We start from the raw sequence: 13315 nt of genomic DNA on the forward strand, positions 1-13315 counted from the left end.
CTGTCACTCTCCGGTGACCAGATGACTGTGGAGGCTGGTTTTGTTATTGCTCTGACGTCAGTGCGAGCTACAATGGAGCTGGCAACATTTCTATAAAAGCCGGTTGGCAGGCTGGTGCTCCGCTCCAAGCTCCTGCTCTCCACTCATTTACAGTATTACACAGAGAGCTGAAGGGACCAAGATGCAGAGTTTCACACCCACAGTTTTCCTCCAAGTGACTTTCTTCGCCGTCTTGCATGGTAAGAACATAAGAACATTCTTACTGGAGGAGGAAGAAAGTATTTGGATGGACTTAAGATTGTAGCCTACTTGTAGATCAGTGGCAAGTGCTCAGTAAGTGCTCAAAGTGAGAAGTGACTCTTGGAGACAACGAGTATTAAATAGATGGTAGGCTAATACATCTAAGCGTGGAAAAATAGATTTTTGAACGTCGTGAAGAAGAAGAAGAAGAAGAAGAAGAAGAAAGTAGGATTAAATTGACAATAGGCTATTTGTTTAGCAGTTGGTCCAGAGCAGAGAGGATGCTTCGTGGCAGGTGTTTCATCCAGCTCCATCCACCCACAGTCTATTTCTGACACTGAAAAAGACTGAGAGAGGAGAGGGTGACACGAGACATGACCACTTGGCACTGAGATTACTGCTGATGACTGTTCAAATTAAATTGTTGCCACTTTGTCTTTTTTTTTTTTTTTCATATAGAAAGCAATTGTCCTGTATCCCTTTTGCAAAGTTGATAGTTTAATAATATGAGGTGGAAGTAGATGAAGATGATCATTGCTTAAGTGTAACATAAAATCTTGATCTTTCCCCTTTGGGACATCTTTCAAAAGTGTGAAAATGAACTGTTATGAGCTGAATTTATACTCCATAAAGTCGTCTTTTAAAAAAAAAAAAAAAAATTTGCTCAATGTTGATATGTTATGATAGTGTGGTATGAAAGTATATACTGTATGTGTGGGGTAGTTGTTAGTGTTATGTATGTATGAATATAAGGAACAGGAGCTGGGTCTTTAACCAAAGTCAAATTCCTTGTATGTGTTCTGATTCTAAAGCCTGGTTCAAATTGTATTTTGGGGACAAACAGATTTTTCTTGTATCTCTTTCAGGCGCCAAATGGACATACAATGGTAAGTCTGATAATATATTTTTGTTATTATTTTCTTATGGCTGACACAAATGGGTTTTTTTTTCATCTATTTTCTCCCCATGGCTGCATGTGTAATCCCAGTCAATATGCATTTATTTGGCTGACCTGTCCCAATAGTATTCTACCCTTAACCCAGCATTAACTAATTGAGTGTTAAATTTCATTTTGATGTAGCCTAATCCTCTAATAGGCCATAACTGAGTCAGAGTCTATTTTTTTCTTGTGCAAAATCATAACATGTTTCCCTCCCGTAGCAACGCTTTATACTAGCATACAGCATGGCAAATATGATAACAGTTTCAAATACAATGCTTCTGGATCAAAAGGAAACCATTACGTGACCTTTCTTTGACTCCTGATGCAAACCAGTACTGAAAACCCTTCTGTCACATCTCTTTTTCACTGCACTGCAACGAACTCTGCAATTACCACATTTCATAAGTGGCTGGCTGCCTTTGGCTCAAGCCTTCAGGTCCATGTGAAGCAGCTTCTTGAACCATGACTATCTCTTACATAAACTCAGCTCACAGAGTGACCTTGTTGTCAATGTGTCACTGCTTTTCAATAGTCTGTTGCATTCAGGGACTGAATGTTAAACCAACAAGTAGGCAGGTGGATGAAATCATTTTTCTGCATTTTTCTTAATGAAGTATCTGCATTTTTCTTAATGAAGTATTTAAACAAATATTAATCTTAATTTTGACTACCAAATGCACTGGACTAAATGATTATTTTTAAGATGAGTTTATAGCCTACGCATTCTTTTGTGCAAGCACATCTGGTGTGAATAAGAAAGATTTTCTTTTTTGAGGATGATCTCATGTTTCTGCACAGTAATTTATGGTCAAATGGTTATAGTTAGAGCAAATGATACTTGCTTAATTTAGAGCACTGAGAAAAGATGATTCACCATGTTATTAATATTATTATAGCCATAGCTTGGCATTAATGAGAGCAAATACCTTTGATTCTATTTGTAAAGCTGTTGGTCCCCTACCCCATGGGTATTCAGAAAAAAAAAGAAAACAAGAAAAAAATGTAGGAAAAAAAAAATGCAATTTCTGAGTCAATACTGGGAATATCATAACAGTTTGGCTATATGAAATATCTTGGTGATTCACCCAGCGCTGATTACTTTGCTTGGCCAAAAGCGTGTACAAAAAAGATAGGATTAAGATAGGTATTAACAAAAGAAACCATTATCCACACTACTTCCAAAATGGATACGTCAAAAAATGCATAACTTGTATTACACTTAAATAAAACAAATAACCATCAACTGTTGTTGTTTTAATTCGAACAAACTAACTAGCAGCCAAAGTGGAAGAGTTTGTGATGACCTCTGTAAAAAGAGATGTTCAAAATAAATAAATAAATAAATAAATAAACCTCAGGCTTATTCCTAAGTGCAGCGTGGTGGATTTCATCCTCAGTTACAGTCAAACCCTGGAGAAGCCTTGTCACAGTAGTCAGTAGTCTGGAGGCTGGTAGCGCTTTCTGTTGATGGGGGCATCGCTGAGTCATGTGGTGCATCTTCACCTCAACACTTCAACCTCTGGCTGGGTGGTGGAGCAGGGAATCTTAAAACCTGGGGTTACATAAATGATGATGATGATGATGACTGTTGTAGTTTTCTCACCCTACTCCATTATTCTGGTTTTGTTTTTATTTACTCTGACCAGTGATATCATGCAGTTCAAGGCTTTCCTCTAAAGCCCTATAGAAATCTTAAGGAATTGTTCCAATTTACATAACAGAAGGCCAAGATTTTAAATAATTACAAGCAGTCATGTTCTGCTAAGGAACACTGGAGGGTCACCACAGGCCACTAATGTGATTATGAGAGGGCAAGCCGGCTCTAATTAAAACAGCAAATGAACTGGACACTGAGTAATTATAGCCATAAGAGTAACTTTCTTTCTTATTATAGCAATACTTTGCCTTGCCTGAACTTTGAGTTTTCCCTCAAACAAGTATTCAGTGATTTCACAGATTTCTCTTGATGCCTTTTGGCATGTCATGTAGCATCAATTCACATTTCTCTGAGTGACAGTTGTTGGGGTCAGGCTTCACGCTGCATCATTCATGTTTAATGACGGTCATCTGGCATATGTTGAATGGCAAACTCTCTAAATGAATTCTGAATGGATAATGAATGGGTGTAAAAATGTGACAGTGATGTTGGCGCTGCTACATTCTGGGCCTTGCACCACGTTGTGTGTTCAGCTACCAGTGAGTTTTGTCACTGTTTTGAAAGAGTCATTCATAGTAAATTATGAATGAATTTTATACTGAGCATCACAGTCAAAAAGCTCAGCGTGGAGCCTTAATCTTCGGTGAACAAACTGAATGAAAATATCACAGGAATCAAGAATTTCTCAATTTTTTTTTCTTCAACATCAATTTGTGATTAACATTTCTCTCTCTCATGTGTCTCAATCTCTGTGTTATTTCCAAGGCCAGTGTGCTTCCAGTGCTTCCTCACACACACTCTTGAGAGACACCCTCAGCTAAGGTCACATAGTAAACTGCATGACTTGAACTGCAAGAGTGGCCATTTTTGGTGTTCTGTGCTTTACAGTAACCTCTCATTTGGAAAGAGACAGCATTCTCACTGCGTTCTCCCAGCTAACAACAGCCTGGTTCTCACTCTCATTGCCTTCAATAGGGCCAAGAGCGAGCAGGGAATAAGCCACAGGCCGCTCCCACGCCGCTCTCTGCGTAGATAATAGTACTTCACTTTGATTACAGATAAAATGTTCAGTAGGCCAGGACAAGCCCTGGCACTGTTTGAAGTCATCCTCTCTTGCACTTCACACTGGGGCATGCTGAGCTTGTTTGCCCTTTAAGATTGAACACTTTAACATTTGAAAAGCCATGTAATGTATGCCAACCACTGTGGTCCTTATTTGAAAAAAAAAAAATCAGGGTTTAAAGTGATGCCATTATCTTTTCATTGGAGAAACACACTTTTTTGAAGGTTTACAATAAGTGGTGGAAAAAGCATTCATGGACTGCATGTTAAAGCCAGTAAGTAGGCAGGTGGATGAAATCCTTTAAGTAAACGTAGCAACCTTTCAGAGTGTTAAATTAAAGTATTTTAATGTTGTAGGTCTGACTACTCCATATACTGTTTACTGGAGTTTAAAGTCTATTTTATGAGCTTATTGTATGTTCTGCATGTAAAACCTTATTCTTGAAAATAACTAGTAACCACAGCTGTAAATGTAGTGGAATAAAAAGTACAATATTTACCTCTGGAATATAGTGTGAGTATAGTATAGTTTTTTATATAGAGTAAAAGTATAAAGTCTCACAAAATGGAAATACTCAAGTACAGTGCCAGTACCCCAAAAACTACAGTACTTGAGTAATGTACTTTCCACCTCTGCTTACAATGTAATAGTACTGTATATAGTAACAATTACATTTTGGCTGCAACAAGTACAGTCTTGTCCAGTAGGTGTTTTATTGCTAATGATTATATTGATGCTGTTGCAGGACCGGAGGGACAGCACCACTGGCATAAGAATTATCCTTATTGCGGTGGGGCTTTCCAGTCTCCAATAGACATCAAGCCAGACCTGCTAAGGTTCGACCCTACTTTACATCCAATTGAGGTTCAAAACTACAACCTGTCAGCCAATGAGCAGCTTACTCTTGGAAACAATGGGCATTCTGGTGAGTATAAATCATCATTGTTAACCATGAAATGCATGATAATGTAGAATAGGTATATCAAGCTGTTTTTTGTTATTTATTTTAAACTCAACCCATCACAATTAGCAAAACTATTTAACAAAGATAACAAAGATTTAACAAAGATAGAGTTAATGTTACTGTACGATGAGCCATCTTGAAACTAAAGAGATGTACTTTTCCATGCATTCATTAGAAATTGTCCCAGATAAATGTGGAATATTGTCTTCTTGCCTTAAAGAGCTAATTTCTTGGCAAACTTTAAAGAAAATGATAGGAGGATCTTCTTTCTATAGCAACCACGGCAATTTCCCATAATCACTCTCTTATTATCTTAGCTGTCCTTTCACCCAAAGAAAGCGCTCCACGTTTAGTCTGGGAAAATATGAGTGGAGATTAGTCATCTGGCCTACTGGGTCTGGTGCATCATAACAAAAGAAACCAGCATCAGTTTTATTTCCTACAATTATGTTCGCTATCTATTCATAACACTCTCTTAAATTGAATTGCTGGATCTCAATATAGCATTCAGAAAGTAGACAACAATACTCATGTGCCACAGAGACACAAATTATTTTGATTACTTGAGCAGATGATTGTGATTATTCCACAAAATTACAGTTTTTTGTTGTATGATTCCGCTTTGTTTGAAGAGAAGATATACAGTTTCAGTCAAGGAGAAGTGGGGTAAGCTGTGGCACTGAACAGCAAGCTGCAGAACTGGTCAGATTAGTTTCTTACATGTTTCTTGAAGCATGATGTAGAAAATTGTTACATCTTAGAAATTACAATGACAGCATCTACTACACATGTAATGTCTGCTCTGTGTTGGCCACAACATTACAATGGCTGTTATGTCGGCATAAATAAATTGGTACCCAGCAGCCACTGCTTCACCACCTGCCATCAAGTGGTAGGATGCAAAGACCAGACAAATGCTTATGTGTGCATGCCTGATGGGCTACAATGCCACTAGCTAAGAGCATCATCGGCATGACGTGTGTCTGAAATATGCTGACAGAGGTCTTCCACTTTTAAGTATCCATTCGTCACACAGTGGCTAAATGATAAACATCCGGACAGTGGCAGGTGACTGCGTCACTCCACCGACTCTCAAACACAGTTACAAAGAGAGGAACTCTGACTACACAGAGCCATGTTGGATTCTGCAGTTTAGGTCTTGGACAGTTCAAGATGATGTTGATGTTACTGGTACTTAACATTCATATATTATATTACAATATTTTCTATAGATATTGTCTTTTTTGATTAGATACTGTATGTACAGTAAATTGATGTCAGCATGCTTATTCCTGACCACAATTCCATTTGGTTATTATGCAGGTCAAAGTGGAACCAAACAGAAATTAGTATATATGCAAATCAATTACAAATCACAAAATGTATTAAATAAGTGATTAACTGAAGTAACCCCCTGCCCTGCTCTGCTATGTGTGTGTCTTTTTGTCCACAGTGCAACTATCACTGCCCTCCAAGATGCACATCTCCAGCCTGCCTCATCGCTACACTGCCGCTCAGCTCCACTTCCACTGGGGCTCCTCCAGCAAGCCCACCGGCTCTGAACATGTGGTGAACAGCAAGCAGTATGCAGCAGAGGTAAACAGAGCAAAGAGCACTTCTGTCTCTATTGATGCTTCTATTGTTTGGGCCTGTGTGCAAAAAGTAAATTAAGTTATGAAGTTATCATTGTTTGAGGGCAGCTTAGTCCAAGGCTTGAATACGTCTTTCACTGGTCTTAGCATCATGCGACAGCATCTCTGAGTCCAGACAAATGATTTAATACTGTATGACTTAGACGTGTGACATTTGACTGGCAGAGGAGCCAGTGCCGCTGACACCCTTCAAGGCTTGCAGACGCTGCTGCTCAAGCTGAAGAAAGTCTTAAGAGCTGCCTATCTGCATATTCCTGTCCCAGTTCCTCAGCACTGTGGCAGACATGCAGTTTGTAGCATCCACCCTTGAGACAGTTTCAGAAGCAGCTTATTGTGCATCTTTATCATATAATTGACTTTAATGTATAATTGAATGCTTGTATAAAAAGAAACCATGCTTTATTCTAATTAAAGAGGCTTACATCATTGTAACATTAAACAAGCAGTTGTGAGGCAGGCCACTGTAAGAAAGACATGATAAACTGCATGTGTTTTGTTTAATGTTTATGACTTTTAAGTCTAGCCAGCCAATGAGATTAGAAAGAGCTCACTGTTGTGCTCACTAGTCTTTTTTAAATGACTGCATCAAATTGCCAAATTGCAGTGTACACAATAAATAGAAATGAGACATTCTGTGCGAGATTAGTAGGCCTAACTTCAGATCAAAATATACAGTATGTAACGTTTGTAACGTTTGTAAATTTGCACATTTTGTCACATAGCAAATACCAGAAGGTGAAGATAGTTCTAATTAGAACCGTCGTCCTCTACCATTTATCATCTTCTGGTACACATACCAAATGGCAATGACATAATTTCAGTCAACCTCAGTACGATGCTAGCCCCTCTTATTTCTCCAGGGTTTTAGGGGATTAGAGTACTAGACTATTATGTGCTTTGGTTTTCAACCACCTCTGGAAAGTGTCTGTCTGCGGCATTTAATGTCAAGTCCAGTAAGCAGTTTTTGCACATTAGGAAGAGTCAAGCAGTTTGCTCTAGTTTCTTTTCTTTTTTTTTGATACTTGGAAGTAGGATAGAAAATACAGATCTGACTGCAGAGTTTAGAAGGAACATTCGACTATATAACAGACAAAAAATAGGTGACTTTTTATGTCATTTGGCATTAGCTTGAAAGACTGTGGGTAGAAGCTGAAATGCAAGTTACAACCTGTGTCCTTTTATTGGACCATTCCCCTGCTGCAACAGAACCACATTTAAGGTGCTGTGGTTTGACCTGAGTTTGTGAGCGGACACATCGAGAGCATGCATCTTTTCAAGTGTCTCCAGACTCCAGAACCACAGTCTCTTACTTTAACTTGGTGACGTGTTGTTTTGGAAGGATGCAATGATGGAAAATTGAACATTTCCCAGAAATAGAGGAATTTTCCCCCTTTTTTCCCAGGACAGACTATAGTCCATAAATACAGTTCCAACATATTTTGCTTGCATGACTCGCATGCTTTTGTAGTACACAGAAAACAGAATACATGAAAAAACGGACTACTCCTGTGCTGTAATAGGCCACACACTGTAATACATCTCCACTGTTTCTTGTATGCTTTTCTTGTAATACAGATGTCCCGCCAGTATGCCATCAGCTGAACATTACAAGCTATTTCCAATCCAATTAATACCTATGTGGAAAAACGGTCTGTGTTTAGTGACTATAGTTTGAAAAAAAAAAAAAAATGACACACTAGTCTTTTTTTTTTTTTTCAAACAGTCTGTCCTTCTAAAATGATGTAACTCAAGTGTCAGATGATGTTAGTTGCTCCCGCATTCCCCTCAACATTTCATTGTGTTTACAGAAAGAAACTTCAAACATGTTAAACAAAAGATAGAGATCGAGCAGAAGACAGACGGGTCAACATATTTTGCAATAAGGCTTTGACTGATTAGATATATCTTTATGGAGCACAGGATCTTGACTTGTTTCTCTTTACTTTCACAGATGCATGTTGTGCACTACAATTCAGACAAATACCCCAACCTTTCCACAGCTATCGACAAATCTGACGGCCTGGCTGTGCTGGGTGTGCTGATTGAGGTGAGGCACTGTGGAGAGGCTCTGTGGATGGGAAAGATGACCTGTTAATGTGAGCAGACTCTTCTAACTATTCTTCTCATACAGGTTGGGGAGTTCAATCCAGCCTTCGAACAGTTTCTGAAATTCATCAATGGCATCAAATACAGGGGTGAGTTTAAAGTGATATTTCACTTTAGCAGGAGATTTTATCACACTATATATATATTAAATTCTTTTGTCTGACACTTCGTCCACTTGCATTCATTTTGACAACCTAGTCCTAAAGCTAGACTTGTAACACATAAACAAACTGTGACAACAAGAGCTCTGGTATCATCATTTTTTCTGTGTCCAGGGTCCTAATTTCCAAGCTTTTCATTAGCTCTTTAACATAGAGTTTACGGCCAGTTACATTGGTGTTTAATGGTGAAATTAACTGTGTTGCGCATCTCAACTGGCAGATCAGAGAGTGCAGATTCCAGGTTTCAACATGAGAGCGCTGCTGCCTGCACGCTTGGATGAGTATTACCGCTACGATGGCTCACTGACGACTCCTCCATGCTATCCTAGTGTGCTGTGGACAGTGTTCAGGAATCATGTCACAATTTCTCGCAAACAGGTGCTTCATCACTGTTAACCTCTCCAAGTAGGTTCGCAATCACACTAAAATAGACCTGTAGGCCTTTAGTTCGGACTTAAAGCAATATTCCACTTAGTTTCAACACGGGGGTTATTTGGCACTTGACCGCCATGAAAACCAGAATATAAACTACTCACCAAGATCGGACGCAGCTGGGATGAGTTTGTAGCGTTTGGATTTTTACTTCCTTCCTTACTTATTTTTACCTGAAAACTTACATTTAACATGTTAGTGAACAGATTCAACAACAGATCCTGCTATTGTGACTTTCAATTGACTTTGGGGCCAACGTTTTAGAACATAATTTCCAATGTAAGTTTTCAGGCTGTTTCTGTGGCCTCATTCAAATGAATTGGAAGTAAAAATGCGAACGCTACAAACTCGTCCCAGCTGTGTCTGATCTTGATGAGTAGTTTATATTCTGGTTTTCATGGCGGTCAAGTGCCAAATAACCCCCATGTTAAAACTAAGTGGAACATTGCTTTGACATCAATGTTCCAGACATTTTCATATTGGCTGCAGAGTTTAACCTTAATATCAACCTAATTTAATACTCAAATTAGTCTGCAAATGAAATGATCATGGCCTTTAGGGTATGGAAAATCTCTATATCTAACATGTATTGTTTTGTTGTGTCTCCCCAGTTTCTGGCCTTAGCAACTTCCATCTACTCCTCCCATGCCCAGGAGTCAGCCCCTGTGCCTATGAATGGCAACTACAGGAAACCACAGCTCACTGACAACCGAGTAGTCCTGGTATCTTTTAAGGAGGGTAAGTATGGTCTTCAAAATGGGCTTTCGTTATTGCATGAGGGCAAAGTTCACGATAAGTGTTTAAACGGCATAGCCACTGCGCTGCTTTAAAAATGGCTTGAGGACTGGTTTGAGTGAAGTGTGGGTGTTTTTTCTCTTCTGAGAGGTACGAGGCTGTCAAGCTGGCTTTTGCTCGTATGGTATCACCTGCTTGTGGTTAAGCTGTTACCTTGATGCTATTCATAATCGTCTTTAAAGTTGATTGAGAGGAATGAGCTTCTTGGAAAATAGGTCATCCTTCAAGTCACTACAAATTAACCATTCCTTTTACATAATGAGACACTCCACAACCCATAAATCTGTCTTCAAAGACATACTTTTAGTGGCGGTTTACCGCACCGCATGGAGCTAAATACCATACAGTGCGGTATGATAAGAATCTGCATGTTTACCTCATTTTCAGAACTTCTCTCTTAGGCTGTGCTTTTCTAATGGCAGATCTGTTTTGACATGGCAGTGTGGCATCCCCTGTTGTTCGTTTTCATAGCGGCACTCAGCAGAGGATGGCTTGTGCTTTCAGTTAATCACTACAGGCAACGCTGGTGCATGCTGAGCCTGTAGGCCAAAGTCGTTCCAAGGGATATCCTTGAGTTGGTTTGTTTAACAAGTTATGATTGGCTCTGTGTCTGATGCAGGCAGAGGACTGCAAGGTACTCTTACAGTCACTTCTCCACTCATGAGGAAGCAAATCATTCAGCAGCTGCTGGTTGGAGACCTAGCGGACCTGGCTGATGAAGGGCTCTACCAGCTCCTACCAAGTGGCTCAGAGAATCCCCATGCTGGCAAGAAGTGGAAAGACCTCAAGAATGAGTACAGCGGGACTCTGGCCAACCCCAAACAACAACGGCTGAAACCCTCGCTGTGGAAGAAGAGCCAGACCAACCGCTCTGTGGGAAAGTCAGGGCTGACCGAGGGCACGTTGTGCTACGTCTCAATGGAGCAAAGAGTTATTCACCAGCTCAAACAGTCCCACACTGAGAGCCAGCTGGTTCAGGCTCTTAGAGACGTAGTTTTCCCCGAGCTCAACCTCAGGAGCTACCTGGACTGTAAGTCGGACCTAGCCCTCCCCACCATCAGACATATCCTCCGCGGACGGCCGACCGATGAGGCTTTTGAGTTGGATCGCTCTCTGACCAAAGCCTCCATGACTCAGAAGAAGATTTCCACAGCAATGAAGCAAAGCACGCCTCCGACTAAGTACGGAGGTCTCTCCCCTGCCACTGTACCCAGGAAACCCCAGACCCAGGGTCATCCACATCCTTGGCTTATGCCAATGGAGTGGGAAGACTAGCGAGATTCTGGACAAGATACTGTAGATAGTTGAGACTCAGCTTATGTCACTTTCCCTAGCAGACATCAGTTGTGTGTCCCAGAATTAAAGACTAATTTTTCAACACATTATAGCCACAAGTTCTCCTAACCACTAAACTGTCATCTCCTGATGACTTCTTCACAAAAGTATTTAATATTAAATTATTCTTTCTAGTATGTGCACATAATAATTATATAATCTTTGCTAGAAAAAGATTGTAGTTTTACTTTATTTACTGTAGCTACTGTTACCTTATAATAAGCACTCTGGCTGAATAATTTGAAGAGGTATGGTCATCACCAATGACTTTGCTTAGTATAGTAAAATATGATGGATAGATACTATGCAAATTAGAATTCCAAAAGCATTATGCACATTTGTGTCAGGGAGATTCTTTTTGTCAAAATGCTGAATGAGGCTACTATCTCACAATGGATATTTGTTCTCCTTGGAGAGTTTTGCCCAGCTGAAAACTGCTTTCCTATAAACTTACCATGATGCCTATGACAAAGGCAGAATTCTTTTAAGCATTAGCATCTTGTGCCTGGAAATTTATATGCGTAGCGCTACATGTAACACACACAAAGACAAGAGACTGCCTGGCAAGGAAATATTTAGAGTTTTATTTGGAAAGCTTAGGCCTATAGTATGGTAATTGTAGTCCTATGCTGTAGCAATTGTGGTTATTGTCTTGCACAGTGGAGAAAGACAGCTAAACCAGAAGAATTTGTGAGAGCTTAAGCATTTAAACATCCCTGGTGCTGTTTCAATTTGTGCTGCTTTTCTAAATGGCATTTGAAATAAGTCAGGAAACTGCTAGACATGGCACTGTTTTGAATAAAAGCATTATACATGAAGCATACATGGCAGATTTTTTTCAATCCTCGATCTATACCTTTTACTCTGAACTTGTATAATCATTATTATTATTAATTCAATAATTTCCTTTCCCCATTTAATCCTTTTCATGGTCACAGTGGGCTGGAGCCTATCCCAGCATGCATTGGGAAACACCCTGGACAGGTTGCCAGTCCATCACAGGACTAAAACAAATAGACAGACACTCACTCGTTCATTCAAGTATTATCTAAGTATAAGTAATTATTATATGTGTAGAAGCAGTGGGGTGTTGAGCTTGAAGTTTTGAAAATAAAGGGGAGGATTTTGATGGTTAACTTCTAAAAAAGCATCAGGTGAAGAGCTTGGAGGTGCTTGGTGGTGATGTGCCGGCAAGAGGTGGTGAATACCAGGAACATAATTGAAAATGACAGTAACCTGCTCCATAATTGTAAGGAACCGTGGAGCATGAAGCTCCAATTATCTAGACAAAAGGTAATTAATAGGTGGATAAGGCATTTGGCATCAGAAATGATGAAGAAAAGACAAATGAAAACAATGTTCTTGAGGTGAAAGGAGGGCGGTTGAAGACATGGTGCTGATGGGGAGTAATCCCAAGTTTGGAGCATGAAGGGAGGCAGCTACCAATACTGCATCATCAGATTTGTTTCACACTACAGAGGACAAATTCTGGTTTGGTAGGGATGATGGGAGCTTTGGACTGTGGCTTTTATATGGCCATAAGGGAGCAGATACAGATCAGAAGGGAGCAAAGGACCAAGCCTTGGGGGAAACCAAAGGCAGCAGTTGATGTGGTGGATATGATCCTGTTTATGGTTTCCACTTGGTGAAAATTGGCTTTGAAAGTTGGACTCTGGGGTAAATAGATGAAAATACTCATGTAATGAGAGACACCAACCATCAGGAGGTTATTTATCACACCAGCTGGCACGTGCTCTGTGCCGTGTTGTTTCTTAAACCTAAGCTGAAAACGGTGCAGGAGTGAGAAGGAGCAATTTGAGGAGGAAGTGGAGGTTTGTTTGGGTGTCTGGAGGTATGGAGTTAGTTAGGACTTCGTGACAAGCGGTGATGTACTGGTAAATAAAACACAGGAAAAGCAGTGACCTTCAGCTGGTGATCATCATAAGGAAACAACGACAATTATACGC

The 13315-nt window shown here is 39.9% G+C and overlaps 1 protein-coding gene across 2 annotated transcripts; it reads left to right on the top strand.

Annotated features, from left to right (window-relative positions):
• The first annotated feature begins 148 nt into the window (after window positions 1-148).
• On the top strand, window positions 149-12149 carry ca12 (carbonic anhydrase XII). 2 transcript variants are annotated; one of them, XM_071536270.1, is made up of 9 exons: window positions 149-239; window positions 1107-1127; window positions 4649-4828; window positions 6321-6463; window positions 8471-8566; window positions 8651-8714; window positions 9007-9164; window positions 9830-9960; window positions 10637-12149. In XM_071536270.1, exons 1-9 carry the CDS (start codon window positions 182-184, stop codon window positions 11286-11288), a joined length of 1503 nt encoding a protein of 500 aa, XP_071392371.1. In that variant the 5' UTR covers window positions 149-181; the 3' UTR covers window positions 11289-12149. The 2 variants fall into 2 exon arrangements, with proteins under 2 accessions (XP_071392371.1, XP_071392370.1); XM_071536269.1 differs by having other exon boundaries at window positions 9830-9956; window positions 10633-12149.
• The last annotated feature ends 1166 nt before the right edge of the window (window positions 12150-13315 follow it).

Source organism: Centroberyx affinis, unplaced genomic scaffold (genome assembly GCF_046629955.1).
Source record: "Centroberyx affinis isolate AG114_WGS23_722 - 3 ecotype Tasmania unplaced genomic scaffold, CSIRO-AGI_Caff_v1 ptg002853l_1, whole genome shotgun sequence".
In the NCBI taxonomy this organism is placed as follows: domain Eukaryota; kingdom Metazoa; phylum Chordata; class Actinopteri; order Beryciformes; family Berycidae; genus Centroberyx; species Centroberyx affinis.